The following is a 21746-nucleotide window of genomic DNA, read 5'->3' as shown; positions in this document are numbered from 1 at the left end:
ATATATATATATATATATATATATACACACACACATAACAAAATGATACCACAGTAAGTTTAGTTAACATATGCATCACATCATGTGATAACAATTTTTGTGTGTCTGTGGTGAGAGCTTTGAAGATCTACTCTCTTAGCAACTTTCAAATATACAGGGTAATATTGTTAACTAAAGTCACTATGCTTTACATTACCTCCCCAGAATTGATCCATTTTATAACTAGAAATTTATATCCTGTGATTGCTTTTCATCCATTTCTCTACCTCCCCATCCCCTGCCCCTGGCAACCATTAATCTGTTCCCTGCTTTTGTTGAGTTCAGGGTTTTTTAGATTCCACATACAAGTGAGATCATACAGTGTTTATCTTTCTTTGACTTATTTCACTTAGCATAATGCCCTCAATGGACACAATGCCCACATTGTTGCAAATATCAGGATTTCCTTATTTTTTTATGGCTAAATACTGTCCCTTACATATACACACTACATTTTTTTCATTCATTTCATCCATCAGTGGACACTGGTTGTTCCCATATCTTGACTATTGTAAGTATTGTCGAGGTGAACGTAAGGCTGCAGAAATCTCTTCAAGTTAGTGATTTAATTTCCATCAGAAATTAAATATCCTCCTATGGAATTGTTGGATCATATGATAGTTGTATTTTTAATTTTTTGAGAAACCTTCCTACTGTTTTCCATAGTGGCTGTACCAATTTACATTCCCACCAATAATGTATAAACATTCCCCTTTCTCCACATTCTTGCCAGCACTTATCTTATCTTTTTGATACTAGCCATTCTGACAGGTGTGAGCTGACATCTCATTGTGTTTTTGATGGTTTTAATCTGATAATTAGTGATGTTGAGCACCTTCTCATGTACTTGTTGGCCAGTTAAATATCTTCGTTGGGAAATTGTCTGTTCAGGTCCTTTGCCTACTTCTTAGTTATATTATTTGATTTTTTTGCTATTGAGGTTTGTGAGTTCTTTATATATTTTGGATATTAACCCCTTACCAGATAGGTGGTTTGCAAATATTTTTCTCCCATTCCATAGGTTGCCTTTTCATTTGGTTGATGGTTTCTTTTGCTGTGCAGAAACTTTTAGTTTGTTGCGGTCTCACTTGTTTATTTTCGTTTTTACTGCTTGTGCTTTGGGTGTTGTATCCATAAAATCCATGAATATGGTCATGCCAAGACCAGTGTCAAGAAGCTTTTTCCACCTCTGTTTTTGTCTGTGCTTTCAGGTCTTACATTTAAGTCTTTAATACTTTCAGAGCTAATTTTTCTTCTTGGTTTAAAATAGGAGTCCAGTTTCATTTTTTTGTTTGTTTTCCCACCATATATGGAAGAGATTATTTTTCCTCCATTGAGTATTTTGGCTTCCTTTTCAAACATTAGTTGACCATTCATGCCTGAGTTTAATTCTGCGCTTTCACCTTTGTTCTATTAGTCTGTGTGTCTGTTTTTATGCTAGTACCAGATAGTTCAGATTGTTCTAACTTTTTGAAAGATAGTTTGAAATCAGGAAAGGTAATGCCCCTAGCTTTGTTCTTCTTTCTCAAGATTGCTTTGGCCATTTAGGGTCTTCTGTGGTTCCATACACATTTTAGGATTGTTTTGTTCTTGTTTGTATAAATACAAAAAAATGCCATTGAGGGGTGCCTGGGTGGCTCAGTGGGTTAAGCCCCTGCTTTCGGCTCAGGTCATGATCCCAGCGTCTCGGGATCAAGCTCTCTGCTCCGCGGGGAGCCTGCTCCCTCCTCTCTGCCTGCCTGTCTGCCTACTTGTGGTCTCTGTGTGTCAAGTAAATAAATAAAATTTTTATTTAAAAAATGCCATTGAAATCTCAGTAAGGATTTTATTAGGGCTATAGATGATGTTGGGTAGTATGAAGATTTTACTAGATTAATTCTTCCAATCCATGAACACAGGATTCCATTCCATTTATTTGTGTCTTCAATTTCTTTCTTCAGTGTCTTAATAATTTTCAATGTACAGATTTTTTTATCTCCTTGGTTAAATTTATTCCTAGGCATTTCATTATTTTTGATGCTTTATAAATGGAATTTTTGCTTTATTTCTTTTTCACATAATTCAGTGTTAACATAGAGAAACACAACTGACTTTTATATATATTGATTTTGTATTCTGCAGCTGGGCTGAATTTGGCACTATAGTATTTTGGTGGAGATATTCTGTATATAAAATTATGTTGTCTGCAAACAGAGACAGTTTTACCTCTTCCTTTCCAATTCAGATGCCTTTTATTTATTTTTTTTTCTTTCTTCCTTTTTTTTTTCTTTTCTTGATTGCTCAGACTCAGACTTTTAGTAGCATGGTGTTGAATAAGAATGCTGAGAGAGTCACGTCGCCTAGGTGGCTCAGTGGGTTAAGGCCTCTGCCTTCGGCTCAGGTCATGATCTCAAGGTCCTGGGATTGAGCCCCCAGGTCCCATCAGGCTGTCTGCTCAGCAGGGAGCCTGCTTCCCTTCCTCGCTGCCTGCCTTTCTGCCTACTTGTGATCTCTGTCTGTCAAATGAATAAATAAAATCTTAAAAAAAAAAAAAGAATGCTGAGAATGGACACCCTTGTCTTATGTTAGATGTTAGAGAAAAAGCCTTCTGCCTTTCATAATTGAGTATGGTATTAGCTGTGGGCTTGTCATGTATATGCTTTTCTGCATTGTGTACATTCCTTCTATACCCAGTTTTTAAGGGTTTTTATCATGAATGGATGCTAAATTTTGTCAAATGCTTTTTCTGCATCTATTAAGATAATCATGTGATTTTTGTTTTTTAGTCTATTAATATGGTGTATCACATTTATTGATTTGCATGTGTTAAACTACCCTTGCATTCCAAGGATGCATATATAAAGAAACATCATTTTTTCATTGCTGGAAAATGAAAAGTAATCTATCAGCATCTATTAAAATGTAAAATGTGCAGTTCAACATGGAAAAATCTGTCCAATAGAAACAACGGCATTAGTATACAGAGATAGATGTGCAAGGATATTTATTGAAGCATTGTTTTTAAGGGAAAAGAACTGGGAATGATCTCAGTTGTCATCAGTAGGAAATAGTCTAAATAACTATGATACTTGTAGTCTATGGAATATTATACAGTCTTAAAACAATTGTTAAATCTGTTTTCTTGCTTTGAAGGACTGCTGTATACTAAAAAGATTCCAGACTGTTTATTGTGCAATCCGTCTTTAAAAATTAATATAGTATCTACACATGTATATATGGATGGGTTTGTATTGTAAACATAAAGAAATATGTGGAAAGAGACATACCCTAGACATTAACAATTGCTGTGTCTTCAGGAGTCAAAAATAAAGAGCAGGAGAGGAGATTATTAACATCTGTGCTGCTTTATTGTTTAACTTGGTAAAACCAACATCTTAATTTTTAAAATATAGTAAAGATGACTTAATGAAAAACATAAAGGTACATTAGAGGAGATTAGTAATTTGGCTTTGAGCCAAACCAAGTAAATGTAAGAAAGAAAATGTAAATACTAAATAGTGTAAGAAAGGAGAACCACCATTACTGTATTGGATCAGAGATATCTTCATAGTGAAGGCAGCAGTTCTTACTTCACCAATGTGTCAATGTTCTTCAGTAGATGTACAGTTTGGAGGTTTGGAATTTGTGTTTCTTTTTTCTACCTGATTAAAACTTAGTTATTCTAAGAAATAATTATTAGGAAACTGGATTCTGAAATAAATCACCGTAACAAAAGAAAACAATGCTTCCGTTTTTAAAATGTTACGATCTTCCTGTTTTATTCTTTGTAACTGCCTGATCTAAAGGTGAGTGTACCATGGCCAGCATAACCATAGCTAAGTCAAACACTGTCTTTTTTAAAAATTGAGTTTTTTTTTAACATACTTGTAATGTATACACTTGAAACAAAGGTTGCTTATCATTTTTCTTTTTTATTTCAGAACGCTTTACCCTGTACAGCTCTAAAAACCTTAGGCAAGCATGGAATAAGTAAGTCTTTATACAGTTTGTGCTTGTTCTTGCTCTCTTTTTCTTTTCTCGCTCAGTTTCTCTCTCAATTCTTCAAATTCTCCAAATAAGCTTGTCTTGACATTTTTCATTTGCTCATCCAAGTATCCATGCATCCATTCATTTAACCATTAAATAGTTGGTAAGCCCTAACTGGGCACCAGCCTCCATGTTCACCTTAAGCCGATGCTGTTATATATGAGTTTGGGTTCTTAGAGCAACGTGGCATTGCTTGAGAATTCTAAATCCTAAAATTCATTATGCTTAATCTTCTCATAACTGAATTCCAAGAAATGTTTTCACAATAACAAAATAGCATCTAAGTACAGTGTTATGACTGATTCTAATCTAAATAATGCCAGTGACAAACTTGGAGCTAGATAAAATTGATCTTTCAGATTTTTTCAGTTTATCTGTTATTCTCCTAAGCCTTGTTGGAAAGCGAAGTATGTGTATCACTTGAAATATATGTGATCTATTTATTTAATTTCTGTTCCCTCATCTGATCTCATTGAAATAATTTTATTTATTGGTTTCGAAATTTGATGAAATCTGAAGTTCTGGGTTTCTCAAGTTATTCAGAGATCTTTTATTGCAAGCCAACGTGTTAATAAATCATTGAAAGTTGGAAAGCAGAGTGATTGAGTCACTCTCATTAGTTGTGGAGATCATATTTCAAGCATGATGCTGGGAAAAAGGTAACCGGGACTGGTTTGATTTAAAAAAAATTAATTTGTCATAACAGAATTTTGTCTGTGGGGAATTTGGTATTATTGCCTCAGTTTTTACTGTTACAACATGTTTCATTTTAGACATCATCAATTATAAAAATAAAAAAAGAAGGAAAAAAACCTTTTTATAATAAAAATGTTGTCAGTAGATCAAGTAGACAACTTATTGTGAGGAACTCATGAAGTGAGTACTTTAAACTCTGAAGTGGTTTGTTTGGAAGATTTGGCAATTTATTTTGATTAAATTCATTCTTAGAAGAGCACTGGGATAACTATTTTCGTCTAACACAAGGCTTTGCATTTGGCCATTTGAAGAATCAGTTCTTAATGTCTGGAGTCTCCTCTGGGAGGCATGCCCTCTGTTGGGAACGTTTTGTGCCTGTTCCTTCACTCTTGTTCCCTTCACCTTTCCCTTCACCTTTCCCCTTCACCTTTCCCCTTTCACTGGTCATCCGTCTAACAATTTAATTAAGTGCTTTCATACACCAGGTACCACATATAGTATACAGTTCCTACCTTAATTAAATGACCAAACACATTCTCTCATGATTGCTCAAGAAGGTTTGTCCAAGCAGGTAACCATCTTAGGAGACAGTTCTTTATAAAGCAGTTGAATTTCTAACCCTACCTTTGAAGTCACAGGAACATCTGGAAGATCTACACAGAGCATTTGTGGAGAACAGCCATTTCCTTCCTTCTGAGGGGCCGAGCTAGAGTGACCTCTAAATTGCCCAGAAAAATAAATGGCAGTCCTTACCCACTTAGAGTAGTCAACAAAAAAAATGGGAGATGGGTGTGTGTAGATGATGGTGAATGATATTTCTTCCTCTGTCCTCTTATGGGTATGACCCCACTTTGTGTACACCTGGCCCACTCCAGCCATTCATATCTGTAGCTTGTATTCAGTACCATCCACCACTGCAAGCTCTCAAGCACGCAGACCCCAGTGAATGAATGGCCTTTCTCATCCAGCCATTCCACCGTGACCGGTGGGATGCCTCAGGGAAATGCGGTTGCCTCCTGTCTTTCTAAAAGAAAAGCAAAATTGGAATAGTACTCAAGTGTTGCTTGAATTCTGACTTGCTTGCTTCTGATAAGCTTGCTTCCTTCTGACCAACCTAAGACCCCATGCTTACTTTGCTCTGAGAGATATTGATCATGTTACAACAAGAGTAGTTAATTTCATTGATGAAAATCAGGATGTACAGTCGTCTGGTATTGATGTTTTAGAAATTTTAAAAACTGTGCATTATGCACAATGTTCAGATTTTTTTAAAAAGATGCTAAGTGTCAGTAAATATGCTTTGACTTTAGAGGGCAAATAAGAATTCTTCAGAATATGATTCTTTGCAAAATAGTAACATAGTTTTTTTCCTTAAGATAGATCTTCAGGGATATTTATTACTTGCATTTTCTATGAACATAGGATTTATAATTTTTCTACCAAAATCAAGGTCTAAAATACTAAAGGAAATCTTACATTTTCATGTAAAGTATTCTTTTTTTTTTTTTATTTGATAGACAGACAGAGATCACAAATAGACAGAGAGGCAGGCAGAGAGAGAGGGGGAAGCAGGCTCCCCACTGAGCAGAGAGCCCGATGTGGGGCTCGATCCCAGGACCCTGAGATCATGACCCGAGCCGAAGGCAGAGGCTTAAACCACTGAGCCACCCAGGCGCCCCCATGTAAAGTATTCTTAATGAACTGGTAGAACTGTGGTTAATGTCTTTCTTTTAATCCATAACATCACATGTGCTTTAAAATAAAATTAGAATTAGGAACTCCTGGGATTGAGTTCCACATCAGGCTCCTTGCTCAGCGGAAAGCCTGCTTCTCCCCTTGCTTGTGTGCTCTCTCTCTCTCTGACAAAAAAATAAATAAAATCTTTAAAAAAAAAAATTAGAGTTAATTCAAAAGCATCTAACAAACTGGGCCTTACCCTTAGATTGCTTTTAAAGCATTTTAGCAAAAATATTAAAAGTTGAACTTGAGGTAAGATTTTTAAATTATAAACATAACCTGTTCAGAACCATGCTACTTTTTAAGCTCCTATAAGTCTTATTTTTTGTTGCCTTAAGGATTTATCTCAGAAAACACGGAGTAATAAAAAATCACTTAAAATATTTTTAAAATACTACTTTCTGGCACCAGTGTTATATACTGAATCCTTAGAGCCAAGCCATAGCTTCTAATCCATTAAAACCCAATGAAATTTAGAGAAAACCGAGAATTCAGAGACCCTAATTATATTATTGATCCCTCCTCCAAATGGACTTGTGACTTTGCAGCCACCGACATTTCAACATCTGTCACTTTGGAGGGAGGTCAAGGTTCAGAAGAACTGCATTTAAAGACTATTAAGCAAGTGCTGGTTTTCCTCCATCACTTCTAACTAATTTGCTTGTCTACAAGCACAATTGTGAAACTGGAGCAGTTGGTAAATTCTCTTGTACAGCAGTAATAGGTTCAAAATAAAGTGAACTAATTTATAAGAACTAATTTGAATTCAGTTTAGATGGGTTAATATAAGATGGGTAGGTTAATAAAAAGTAAGTCACTGTTCCAAATTAAGTAGGGATATCTTTTAAGAATATGTATTAACTCAGCTGTTAAAGCTAGGTGATGTATTAACCTACCTAAAAGAGCCAGAATTTCTTGAGCAGTGAATCCTCAAGTCTCTTTGAACAGCTGTAACAAGTGACCCAGTTTATTGGGGGGGACCAAGTCTGCCCTAGGTAACACCAATACAATTCCCTCCTGACTTCATTTATACCAGTAACCATGGGCATAATTTTATCCTTTGAAGGATTTTTTAGTATTCTGGGGGAACAAAGCAGTGATGGGAGAAAAATATCAAAAGATCTTACAGATATCTAAACTCAAAAGGATAATATAAAGAAGAAGTCTTAATTATAGGATTGAGAATAATAAATAACCATTAATAAAGAAAAGAAAGCCCTTTTATTCCCTCATGTGGACATGCATGATTTGTGTGGGCTCTTCCTGCTTAAAGGAGATTTTGGATTAAAGGGAGACACATCTTAATTTTATAAATACATGTACTGTTTTCTCACTGCCTTCAAAAACATTCCATTTTATTTCACTGGAGTTATAAAGACTCTCCCTATTTTTCTTCCAAATCTCTCTATTTATAGTTGTCTGACATGGGCATATATATGCAATCAACCAAGAATTTCAGCCACTTAAAAGATCTTTTATTATTTTGGCTGGAGAAGCAAGCCTTAGTATACGCTCTCCAGCACTGGTTAGGGTAGGATTCCAGGAACACATTTGCTTGTTTTGGAACTTTTTAACAGCTGAACAATTTGGGGTGGGGGTAGGGTTGAAAGGAGCAAAAAGAGAACCAAGGATAAACCACAAAGCCACAGAGGACAGATTTGGAAAACCCAACTCGTGGCAGATAAAGCAGTACATGTCCACAGACTTGACTAGGTGGAGGCCAGCCTTGCCCTGCTTTCTCCATCCACGTGCTCTGCTTCAGCTTATAATCCTTCCAGTTCGGTAAGTCCCACCGAATTTCTCCTAAGAATTGAAAGCATCGCTTCTTTAAAATGTGTAGTAAGTACAGAGACATTGCCATGAAACTCCTTCAATGGAAATGCAAGAATAGAGAAGATGACATTAACCTGCATGTATTTGAATGTACCAGCAGTCACAAACCCAAATTCAGAAGATTTAAGTTTTCTAACTTCACATTCTTGCACTTTCCTTGAAAGGGTTCTTGAATTCCATGCTCAATTTTCAGAACGCATTTTAGAGATGACCTGCTTGGTTGTTGGGGTACATGTGCATAAAACGTAATGTATTTAAAATAATTTTTAAAGAAATAATAACACACTTCACTCTATATTTATGCTGCCAAGTCCTTATTTTTCTTGTTGTCCTATCTGATTGCATTCCGTTAAGATTTAAATCATTGCCTCCTCAGGAAACCAGAAGGTCCTTTCTACTCTGCTTTATTGTTCCAAGTCGATCTAAAATTTTCCTAAGATAATAATAGTACACTGCAAAGAAAGGACTATCCCTTTCTATACTAGTTTAGAGAAGTGAAAGGAACGTAAGAACAGCTGTTGGCACTAGGAGGCGCAGTTGAGCCAAAGTTTTAACTCCTCTTCCACTTCGACTTTTTTTTTCATTGTTGATCATTTTTGTTATAATTCTATTTACTTCAAAGTAACAGTTTTAATTTATTTAGTGCCTGGAGATTTCTTCTTGCAGTATTTTCAAAGAAATTACTCTGTACATCATCAATGCACTTTTTTAGGCTTGGGTTTATTGGGGTGACACGCTGTAAAGCAGACATTTTGAAATTCCTTTCTCTTCACTCCAAGATGAGCTGAAGCTGCAGTCCTCTGCTGCTTGGCTTGCAGATGTGAGCTCAGCATCAGGACGCTACCTGGCATGCAATTCTTTATGACAGCCTTGGAAACAGATGGATGGATGCTCAGATCCAAGCGGGTCTCTGTCCCGATCTCGTAGTGTTGTTGGGAGGCCCCAAAGTTGCAGTTCAGAGAAATTGCTGTGGATGTTCCTCTTCACAGGAGTAAATCACTGGTTCAGGTCCTGAAAGCATCATGTAGGTGTGGTGTTTACTCTCTCTTAAGCCCCTTGCTCCCTACCAGGGAGTAGTTCTAGAAAATTCAAGACTGGATTTTTTAGAGGGGAAAGAGGAGGTCCAGGCTCTGGTGGGAGCCTCAAGGAAGAGGAATCAAGGGCTGTCCAAAGATACGGGTTGGGCATCCACCAGGAGGACACGGAGAAAGCTAACCAAGGGAAGGTTGGCAAGTTTGCCGGAGGCTCAGACCTGGCTACTAATAGTAGCAGTGGTGTAAATATGATAACAGATGAAACATACCTTGTCAGAGGCCTCATGTACCCTCCTTTCCCCACAGTCAGAGCTGTGATGGGGTAGCCGTGGTAATTAACACTTGGGCAGCATTTGACAATGTAGAATTTGCTTTCTTGTATGTTACCACATCTCATGTGTTTTTTTAAAACAGTCTTGGGAAGTAGGATACATACCATCACCTCTATTTTATAACTTTAAAAAAAAAAAAAACACGCTCAGTGAGGTCAAATGATCAATGCTGTTGAAAATTGCAGCTCAGAATGTACGCTGCCAAAATGAATCTTAGGAGAGAAATATCAATTTTAAAACCCCGATATTCAATTGAATAGGTATCTGATTTTCTGTTCTCACTACAGCCCTCGTTGGGGAGATCTCTTCTGGGAAGTGATGCCATTTATTCCCAGTCTAGGTTTCTTAGCAGCAGGAGAGCTGTGGTGAAGTAGAAACCTGACTTCTGTCCTGGGGAAAGGGTTTGCAGCAGGCCGACCACACACATCAGCTCAGGCCTCCCCTGTGCAGCTGCTGGATGATGTACCGTTGGGATAAAGGCCAGTTTGCAACAGTCGAAGTGCTAGAGGTGACAGGCCTCCTGGCCACCCATCCAGACCCTGCTGGTGAGCTCTGTACCCTATCCCACACAGCTCCTTCTGCCCCCAGGAAATTACCCTCTGTCATTCTGTGCCATTGTGAGGTTTCTTGTCCGTATTTTTCTTGTGGTAGCAAAGAATTCGCTATTATTAATAACCCCTGGTGATGGCCAAGGGCAAATCCTGTGCTGGGTTTGTTATCTGCTGAGCACAGGGGGTTTTTTTGTTTGTTTGTTTCCCTTCTGATAGACAGAAAATATCCATCTTCTCTCTAACTAATTGGCAGTACGTGCCAGGCTTGGGAGCTGGCAACAGCCATTGTTTTTCATCCTTTCAGATGATGTGTTGGATTCCTCACCCCAAAGTACATGCTTATGGTACAGCTAATACCTTCCTTCTGCCGTCCAGCTCATTAAGGAATAAAATCCAGCCATGCTTCTGAAGTGGCACCAAGCTTCCTGCAGCAACTGTGGAAGCCGTGCGACTGAGAGAACTAGGCTTTCTTGCACTGTTTCCCACAACAGATTCTAGAAGGGTACGTGAGCTAAAGAAGTTCTTCTGCCTCTCCAAAATATAAAACAGGGTGTTTGTGTTCTGTGGCTGCCCTGACAAATCACCGCAGATGTATTGGTGAAACACCACTGTGGTATTGTCACGGAGTTCTTGGAGCTGGAGCCTCGGTGGTCCCAGCTGGTTTCTTTGCTCTGGGACTCCCAAGGCAGAAATCAAGTATCAGCAGGGCGGGGGCCTTATCTGGAGGCTCTGATGGAAATCTCTTTCCGGGCTCATTCAGGCGGTGGGTCAGCAGAATTCAGTCCCATGTAGTCCCTGGCCAAGCCTCCTTTTTTTTAACCACTTGTCATCAGGAGTCCCAACCAGCAAAGGCCACCTCTTTCCTCATCACGCAGCCCCCTCCCCTGTCCAGCCAGCATCAGTGAAGGTAGCTTTTCCCACTGCCTCATAGCTCTCTCACTTCTCCTCCTGCCCTATGGCTTCTGCCTCCAGTAGGAGAAAGTTCTCTGCTTCCAAAGGCTTATCTTCATAATCCAGGTTAATCTCTCTGTTTTAAGGTCTGCAACATTAATTATATCTGCAGTGTCCCTTTTGCCATGGAAGGCAACACATTCACAAGCTTCAGGGATTAGTAAGTGGACATCCTGGGGGCCCATTCTGCTTTCCATAAGTGGGTACTGGGGTTTCCTACTCAGTGATGAGGCATGCGTGGGGTAAGGCAGAGCAGAGGGGGGCATCCGTGTCCTTGCCAGTTCAGACACATCTGGTTCATCTGATCTCTGACCCATCTGGTGACAGCACAGGCCTCTGACTCCGGCAGTTCCATGTTACCTAGTTCCCACTGGTTCCTCAAATTTATGTGTAAGGAAGAAACAGTCCGCTACCCCTACACTTAGAGGGGTAAAAACGGATTGTTCTCCAGAAAGTTCATAGCCTCTGAGATAACAAAAACTCTGACCAAAGTTTCCTTCTCCTCTAGACCAGTGCTGTCTAATAGAACCTTCTTCATTGATGAATATCTTTTCCATCTGCACTGCCTAGTACAACAGCCACTAGCCTCCTATGACTGTTGAGTACCTGACATTCAGCTAACGTGACTTAGGAACTGAATTTTAAAGTTTATTTAAACTTAATTAATTTAAGAGTTAATTTAAATGGGAATAGCCATACATTGCTACCATACTGGGCAGCACAGCTGAAGGGGAACATGTAAACTCTTCACTTATCTTAAGTGCCACCCAGCGTGGTAGAGGTATGGATATCTGATGCTGTGAAAACTCCGTGCATTTGAGCTCTTGGCATTTTGTGCTCCAGTGTCCAGAGATCTTCCTTATATTTTTGCTTCTCACCCCTGTCTTCTATTTGTAAACACTGAGAAGACAATAGCTCTGGAGGGCCCAATAAGTGTAATAAATCTTCAGAGGAACTCGTGGAAGTATCACAGAAGAGCATGCAGACATCCCTTCCCCTCCGCCTCCCCTCGAGAAGCCATGCTGTTCCCTCCTGAGGGGCGCTGCCTGTTGCAAGCGCCTCTGTTCCTTTCTCCTGTTCGTGTTCTCTCTCTCTCTTTTCTGTTGGGAACTGCTAGGGGTTAGACACACAGCTCTCTCCCCTTTTTGAACTCCCTCAAGAATTCACCTCTCTGCTGTTGTTCCCGGCTCCCCTTGATCTACCCTAACTCTACTCAGAAAATATCATAAAGGCTCAGCTTCCTCTTCGCCACATATGAGATGCTATTGAGAGGGCTCCATTTTTCTAAGTAAGCCTCCCATGGACCCCTGTGGGTACATATGTTAATTATTCAGTTTCAGAACTTGAAAATTACCACTTTTTAGAAAGTGAAACATAAACAGAAATGCAGTTTTTACTGCTCTTTATTTATTAGGGAAAAAACTGGATATGAACAAAAACTCAACATTTTTTTTAATCATTTTCTTTTAAGAAAATATTTATGAACTTAGTGAACTTTCAGCCTCAAAATTGAGATGAACATAAGAAGTCACTGGAGAAAGACATGATTTTAACAATGTCATCTTCTATCACCCACTCCACACTTTGGTTGATTGTCCTGAATATTAGGATTGGACAACGGTCTCCCTTATCTTATGGGGAGACTTTGTATAAAACTGAGTGGAACTTCCACCCATTGTGAAGATACAGCTCTTAGAGTTTATGTTGATATGTACACCCGGTATCTGCTGTGTAGACGGTAGTCCTGTTGACCTTGTAAGAATACATAGCCAATAGATACAGTTGATGTGAACCAAGAAGGAAGGCTGCAAAAGCTCATTTGGCACAAATGGCAAGAAAATGTCTGACGTCGGCATCATTCGGTATCATAGGGGCCAAGTTCCAATCCTAGATCAGCAACTCAATGGCAAGCTCCCTAATCAACCTGAACCCCAGCTTCTCGGTCTTTAAACTATTAGCAGGATTGTTGTGAAGACTGAATAAGGTATGGGTGTAAATGATGGGGCACTGTTGGCCAGCGTTAGCTTACCTCCCTCCTGTTTTTCTGCACAGCTTGTCCTACCCTGCCCTGCAGGGCATTTCATTCAGTTCCCAATAAGCAGCGGTCCTTAAACATGAATCCCAGTGCTATACGGGGTCCCCAGACATCTGGGCTACTACTTCTACCTTCCAAGGAGCACATGCTGAACTGCTTGGTCACCAGATCATTTTTTAAAATACTTCTATGTAGAAATAAGATTCCCTCATTCCCAGCAGTTCCTTCCTAAGAGTGATATGTTAACAAATAGCATTGTACATAATTAATGTAAAACTGTGATTTACCCTAAGTCTTGAAACACATCTACCAGACAGTTTTCCTAATTAGATTGAAAGAAACCCATAGACACTTATCAAGTTCAAAGCATCTATGAGACCTTTCCTGTCGTGCACTTCATACATGAACTGATGGGTAAGACTAACCCAGCTGTGCTAGGACCGAATGTCCACTTGATCCAGGGGTTTCAGTGGTGAGACCAAAAGGAGTTACTCTTGCTGTTTGGGGACTTCTCAATGGCACAAGTGAATGACTTATCACTAGAAAAACCATGAAGGCTGAAAGCGTGGCCTTAAGTTGCTACCTATCACGGGGAACAAAGGTATCTTGGCATTTTTCTTTGAGACATTGAGCCACATCTATACCCTAAAGCACTAATCACATGTTACCTTGTTATAGTCATCATGGGAGTGACTTTAACAATAGATTTCATTATGTCTTTAACAACAAAGTTATGTTAAAGCGCCATAAGCAGACATGCATACAACCCCCAAATCAGTTATTGTTTTACCTAAAAGAGCATGTTTAGATAATTCAGACATTTTGGAGAATCTAGTGGTGATTTATAATTGAAGTCTCATGTGTGTGGATGTCCTTACTCAGACTGTCAACGACATACAAGTGAATAGAAATGTGCACAAAGGGATCAATATTCTGCCCCTTGTTGCATTGTTACATGGTGTATCTTGTGTATCTCTATGTGAGTTATTTGCTAGGCCTCAGCTGTATATAATCCCTCAAGACTTGATATACAAACATAATGCCAAATAGAGAACTTCCCTTAAATTATTTAAATCGCCCCATAAGTGATTTCCCACTCTTCCTGCAATGGAAAACATTTGATCATAAATTCAATTAAATCAGTCATCATCTTTGTGATGTTTGTCCAGCTAAATCCTTTAGTGACTAAACCAATAAACATACCAGCTGTGTGTGTGAGAGAGAGAGAGAGAGAGAGAAAAGGAAAGAGAGAGAGAGTGTTTGTGTGTGTATTTATGGCACGACTATGGGGAAAAAAATGATTTGAAGTCAAGATGAAGGGTAGTTCTCATTTCTTAGGCCAGAATTTGTCCACTTCATTGCAGCCAAGGTTTAAAAGATTAAACTCTTAGCAGGGATAAAATCATGTGTATTCCTTCATTGGCTTTTACCTCCCAACTCAGCCTAGTCTTAATATATGGAGTTTTAGATCAAAACTGGTATACTTTGGAGATGTAGTGAAAGCTGTCAAACCACATCACCCATTTTTCTTCCTCTTTCCTCCACATCCTCCCCTCCCTCATTAAAACAAAGGGAAAATGATTGTCAACATACCTTTAAACTTCTCCAGGAAAATGCCATGATAGGACTATAGTACTATTTACGAGTTCTCGTATTTATGTCAGGTGATGAGGTAGGGTTTATTAAAGGTTTATAAGTGTTGATTGTTTCTCAGTTTGATCCTAAAGCCTTTCAGACCACAGATAGAACTAACTGCTTCCCCTCATTTTCGTCATACCTTTGCTACCTTTGGATATAACTGAACCCTTATTCATGCAGATCTTTAAGTATGTGTATATCCATGTGGCCTGTAGAGGGCAGCGTGTTCTGAGAAAAAAGAAAAGTGAGATAAGCAACTGATTTTTTTTTCCCCCCTTAAGCAAAACAAGTAAGGTATCTCCAGTAAAGAAATCAGAGCTTCCCCATGCTTTGATCGGCTGCCGCTTTAGGTATCTGCTTAGGTGGAGAATGTTTTCATTGGCTCAGCTACCTTATAGGCTGCTTGATTAAGGATTACACCAGATTCTATACCTTTGCCTCTGAGTAGAACGAGACACATCATTTTATTTATAAACATAAATCACAAATGTGATTTCTCATTTCTTGTCATCCTTGACTGAAGCTTAGAATTGGAATTGAATTATACTAACTGTTGTAATTTTATTTAGCGGTCAAGTTAGGCTTTACTCCATTCCGGAATTCTGCTACCTCCCATCTTTACTTTGAGGCTGTGACCCCTGAAAGAATTCTGATGTCTCTTCTTTTCCCCAAGGAAGTGAAAAAGATTTCCACGGGGACATCCTCCATCTCGTGACTTCAGGCCCTGTAAAGGCCAGCATGTTTTGTGGGTGATCACTGAGCCGGCTATCTTCTCCATAGCTGTATTCACTGATGTTCGCAACCCAATCTCTGTTTCTCATCTAAAGAACCAAATCCTCCTAGTGTTTAAACTACACAATTATTTTTTTTAAAATTTTAGACATTTCTGGAAGCTGCAGCAGATCTTGAAAGGACAGAGCAACACTGTGCAGTAGATCTTTATGCATCGATGGAAATGTTCTATATCTGTGCTGTCCAGGATGGTAGCTACTGGCCACATGTGGCTCTTCATTAACTGAAAATGTGGTTAGTGCAGTTGAGGCACTGAATTTTTTTGTCTTATTTAATTTTAATTTAAGTAGCCGCATGTGGTTGGTGACTACAAAATTGAATAGTATAGAGTAGAGTGTGAATTCTGATCAGTTCATAACAGATGTTCCACCAGAATCCGTGGTGAGGTGGATTAGATTTTGTAGCTAAAAACCTACTGCCCGGACTTCTATTCTCTTGCTTATTCTTTCTCAGATAGCTGTGGGCTTAAATCCAAATCCTCTGACTCTCCCCCAGGATTTTCTCTCTCTCTCAGAACATCTGAGAGATTTCCAATTTTCCAATCCTTCAATTTTGTTGAATATTGAACATATCTCTCTTGGGTATCCAGAATGGAGTTTCAAAGCCTGGTATTTGGGCAGCACTGTTTCTGTGGGCAGGTAGCATGTCACTGTCTCAGCTGGGTCACCTGTTTATAGCTAGTTTTTCCTAAGTATAGAAATAAAATTTAAGAATGTGCTAAAAATGTGTCAAGCTGCAAACAAGCTTCTTCCTTAATTTGGAGTGCACCCCCCCCCCCGACTCTCTATGTATGAAACAGTTCTTTACATCGACTAAAAATAAAGCCTGTGCTTGTTCCATCCATTCTTTTTTTTTTTTTTTAAGATTTTATTTTATTTATTTGACAGAGAGAGATCACAAGTAGGCAGAGAGGCAGGCAGAGAGAGAGGAGGAAGCAGGCTCCCTGCTGAGCAGAGTGCCTGATGCGGGACTCGATCCCAGCACCCTGAGATCATGACCTGAGCCGAAGGCAGCGGATTAACCCACTGAGCCACCCAGGCGCCCCTGTTCCATCCATTCTGAAGTGACCTCAGTATCATTTTGAAAGTTTTCTTGGAAGTTCCGAAAGAATGATTTTTTAAACGCTTCTATATTTTTATAATGATCTGCAAAAGCATATCTTTGGTTTTTTACATTATTTTATTACATTACATGATATATTGATTTTAAGACACGAGCAGACCTGTTTTTTCTTTGTGGTTTGGGTTTTTTTTCTTTTTTTTTTAAGATTTTATTTATTTATTTGACAGACAGAAATTACAAGTAGGCTGAGAGGCAGGCAGAGAGAGAGAAGGAGGAAGCAGGCTCCCTGTCAAGCAGAGAGCCTGACTCGGGGCTTGATCCCAGGACCCTAGGATCACGACCTGAGCTGAAGGCAGAGGCTTTAACCCACTGAGCCACCCAAGTGCCCCTGGGTTTGGTTTTTTTTTTTTTTTTTTTTTAAGATTTTATTTATTTGATAGAGAGAGACACAGCAAGAGAGGGAAAACAAGCAGGGGGAGTTGGAGAGGGAGAAGCAGGCTTCCCACTGAGCAGGGAGCCCGATAAGGGACTCGATCCCAGGACCCCAGGATCATGACCTGAGTTGAAGGCAGATGATTAACAACTGAGCCACCCAGGCACCCCAAGTAGACTTGTGTGTGTGTGTGTGTGTGTGTGTTTTTTAACAGTTTGTATCATACCACTAGCTTCTGCCTAAAAACACCCTTACCCATGTATATCTGGCAATTATAAGTAGTTGGACCCCAGAGGATAATAGATGTGTAGCCTTTTAACTTTATTCATTTATCTTTCTTTTATTTCAGGTGTAAAGATAAAATTAGTACTCAAGCAGATAAAGAGCTCTAGCAGTTATGCCAATTTTATGTTTCTTTAAGCCATGGATATGCAATGATAGCCCTTCCATTATAACTCATTTTCCACAAAGAGCCAAATGTGGAGTTAAAGGCAGGAATAAAGGAAGGTGCAACTCAAAGGTTGTGCTCATTTCAGTAAAGACAGCTTCAGCCTATTTCATGCTAACCATCAAACCACCTTTAGAGCACCCATGCCCCCAGCTCCATAATCTCCTCTACACAATGAGAGACAAAAGCAGGGCTGGTTGGTAGCCACGTTTTTCTTTAAGAAACCAGCCTCTTGGAAAAGTCTTGGCATCCCCACAAAACAGAACAACAGAACAAAATAGGGAGGCATCCTGAGGTTCTTGTCAATGCTAATGGGCTTTAGGACTGGGCTCCTGTGCACAAAACTAGCTCCCTGCCATTCTAAGAGTGGTAGGCTTTCTGTTAATGGGTATGTGTATTATCTGCAGAGAAATCATGAGACAGAAGTCTCTATAACATAGCAACTGTTTCTGTGCTAGAACAGCCATTTGTAACTTCCCAAAGCACTTTGGGCTAAATGATAACAGTGATGCAATCACATGCAGATTCGTATAGGTATGGAGAGAAAAAGGTGCAAGGTCAAAGGCAAGGTCTTAGAACTCAGAAAAGAATGTAAGGTGCCAGTTCTTAACTCTTCCTGAGTTGCGATGCACCCTACAGATTTGTTGCTAAAGTTCCCGACTTAAGTTACACATTTTCATATAGGAAGAAATAATGTCTTTATTTTTTTTAAAAGATTTTATTTATTTATTTGACAGAGAGAGAGATCACAAGTAGGCAGAGAGAGAGAGGAGAGAGCAGGCTCCCCGCTGAGCAGAGAGCCTGATGTGGGACTCAATCCCAGGACCCTGAGATCATGACCTGAGCCGAAGGCAGTGGCTTAAACCACTGAGCCACCCAGGCACCCAGAAATAAGGTCTTTAAAAAAAAAAAAAAAGATTTTATTTATTTGATGTAGAAAGATCACAAATAGGCAGAGAAGCGGGCAGAGAGAGGGGGAAGCAGGCTCCCCGCTGAGCAGAGAGCCCAACAGATGCAGGGCTCGATTCCAGGACCCTGGGATCATGACCTGAACTGAAGGCAGAGGCCTAACCCACTGAATGACCCAGGTGCCCCAGAAATAAAGTCTTTTGAAAGAAATATATGAAATTTTTTTTTCTCAAAATTTAAAGATCTCTCATCTGATGGGTTCTTGTATTTAGAGCATACATCACATCACAGAGTAGAGTAAATTATTTTCTAGGACTTGAACCACAAAGCCAAATCAAATGCAACAACAAAAAATGTTTTCTCCATGCTAACTTTAGCAACAGCCTGGGCCACATAAGAAATCACAGTGATCCCTCTCAGGACACAGTTGTATTAAGCCAGAGATCTAATAGAAAGACAGCTGGATATTCTACAGTTCTGAGGGCCCTGGTTCCAGTATCTGTGAGCCCCTCTACTTGGGAACCATTTGAACAAAAGGATTGGGAAGAGAAAAAGATGAAGATGGCTGAGGTAGAAGACATGCTTTTTACCATTGTCTTGATAAATGTGGATTTGAAGTCAGCACCCAAGTGCCTGGTAGGCAGGAGAAAAGACTTCAAAAACAGGGAAACAGGAACCAGTCATGAGGAAGTGAGGAAGATATTAGACAGTCGTAAAGAGGACACAGAGTCAAGGGGAGACTGACAAAGAGGGGAGTGTGCCTTGGTATGTAACACAACAAAACACAGTCGCAAATCTTAAAATTAAGAAATAATTCCTGAAGCAGATCTATCAAGAAAATGCATCTATCTTTAGATATGTAAAATAATACTGAAAATATTTTTACTTGAGATTTTCTCTCATTATTCTATTGAATGAGCATTTTAAAAAGTGAGATTTGGGGGAGGCCTGGGTGGCTCAGTCCGTTAAGTGACTGACTCTTGATTTCGGTTCAAGTTGTGATCTTCAGGTCATGAGACCGAGCCCCTCATCATGCTGCTCACTCGGCGGGGAGTCTGCTTGAGATTCTCTCCTGCAGCTGCTCCCCCCAGTCATGTGCTTGTGCTCTCCCTCTGTCCCAAAATAAGTAAATACATCTTTTTAAAAAATTTAAAATAAATTGAAAGTGAGATTTTTTTTTTCTCATGTAAGTTTATTCATGACCTTGAAGTTTTTATTTTTCCCAATAATTGTAAATCTCCGAATGAGGTGTTTTCTACCAAAGGATTTTCAGGGCTATAGTCTGATTTGGAAAAGAGTATTATAGTCTTAAAAGGCTCCTTTTCAACAATGAATTATGGATGGATCACTGAAAAAAATAAAATTAATATTTTTTAAAAAGGCTCCTTTTCCTGCATTTAGTAGGGTGGGTTTAATTTTTTACATGTATGGAAGTAATGGAGAAGTAGCGGGAATGTTTAGTATTAAGTACCACCAGCCACACATGTTCGTGGCACAGGTGGGTATGTCTGCAGCAGGCTGAATGCTTTGTGCTGTTTATCTCATTTAAACCTGAGAATTACTCTCAAAAATTTTCCATGTTCTTCTTTCTTTTTCTTTTTTTTAATTTTATTTATTTATTTGTCAGAGAGAGAGAGCACAAGCAAGGGGGAGCAGCAGGCCGAGGGAGAAGCAGGCCCCCCGCTGAGCAAGGAGCCTGGTGCAGGACTCAATGCCAGGCCCCTGGGATCGTGACCCCCTACCAAAGGCAGATGCCTTAACTGACTGAGCCACCCAGGCGTCTTATTAAAGTTTCCCATGCTTTTCTGATAGGAACATTTAAACTAATTTTAGAATGCTTATTTCCCTGTCTTCAATCATATTGTGCCCTTGAGCAGATCTAGAAATATGTCCCTCTTTTGCTGTGATCTACAGCAGGATTGAGACCAGGATGAGGCAAGGAAGACACCTTGGGCTCACCAAAAACAACTTAGTCATCAAGATACGTAACGTTTTAGTGCAATATTTTAAAGCACTAAAAGATCGCTTCAGTCATTCCTATGCTTCTGTCGATCAACCCTTCATTCTTCCTTCCAAAACACTGGTGCTGGGGAAGTTACAGAGAAATGGTCCCACTAATTTACTGCCGTGGCACCGTAAACTGATAAACAATGTGGAAAACTTAATGGAAATGTGTTAAAAACTGTAAAGATACTCATTCATGGCACTTTAAAGAAATTTGACTTCGAGTCATGTATCGGTTCGGCAGGTGTTGGGGACTGCACGGACGAGGTTGCTGTTCTCCCAGAGCTTACCTTCTAGGCCAGCAAGAAGAATACACAAGCACTAAAATAGTCTCCAAGAGTATATGATGACAAGTATATGATGACAGTAAAACAGGGCAATGTGATAAGAAAGGAAGAGCGTGGGCAGTCTGGAAGGCATACAAAGGCTAGGGTTTTGCCTGTTTTGTTTCCTTCCATGTCCTTTGTACTTAAAACTGAGTTTGTCACATAGTAGGCACTCAAGAAATATGTGCTGAAGAATGAAGGTGGGAGAACCCAGTGTGAAGTCTTGCGAGAGGGAGGAGAGGAGGCTGGAGACTGGAGGCAGAGGCCTGCCAAGGAACGGCCTCATGGGCTACAGATGGGATTTTACTTCCAATAGGAAACCTGGGGAATTCTGCTTTTTACATAGTCATTTGACTCTTTGGTGTTTATGCCAGAGAAATAAAGCAATGGAGTAAAAATCTAGCTTCCCAAAGATTTTCATTACTGTGTAATATATTCTGTTCTTAAAGATTTTATTTATTTATTTGACAGAGAGAGAGATCGCAAGTAGGCAGAGAGGCAGGCAGAGAGAGAGAGAGGAGGAAGTAGGCTTCCCAGCAAGCAGAGAGCCCGATGCGGAACTCGATCCCAGGACCCTGAGACCATGACCTGAGCCGAAGGCAGAGGCTTAACCCAATGAACCACCCAGGCGCCCTATGTTCTGTTTTTAAAAAAGACTTGTTGTCAGCCTAACCAAGATTAAGGAAATGGGGAAAGTTGTGATAAATCATGAATCAGGAACCTCGAATATTATACAACAGTGTTAGGATGGTATTATGAAGACTCTGAAAACAAAAGGAAGGCTTCATGTGTTTTTCTGGGGGAAAAAGAAATAAATAAAAAATTATATGCTCATTAACATATTAACTATAAAATTACATCTGTGAACTGTGACTGAAAAGTAACATACAAGATGAAAAC

The 21746-nt window shown here is 39.5% G+C and overlaps 1 protein-coding gene across 3 annotated transcripts in view; it reads left to right on the top strand.

The window, feature by feature from the left end:
* Positions 1-21746, top strand: part of CDK14 (cyclin dependent kinase 14) — a 575395-nt gene that overhangs the window by 434027 nt on the left and 119622 nt on the right. For all 3 annotated transcript variants that reach the window (XM_059396884.1, XM_059396886.1, XM_059396885.1), the window contains one exon: positions 3960-4008. In XM_059396884.1, coding sequence (XP_059252867.1) covers positions 3960-4008 — 49 coding nt within the window. The remainder of the gene's footprint in view (positions 1-3959; positions 4009-21746) is intronic.

This window comes from Mustela nigripes, chromosome 4, assembly GCF_022355385.1.
Source record: "Mustela nigripes isolate SB6536 chromosome 4, MUSNIG.SB6536, whole genome shotgun sequence".
Classification (NCBI taxonomy): domain Eukaryota; kingdom Metazoa; phylum Chordata; class Mammalia; order Carnivora; family Mustelidae; genus Mustela; species Mustela nigripes.
Note: the sequence above shows the minus strand (reverse complement) of the source record. Positions and strands in the feature narration are given on the sequence as shown.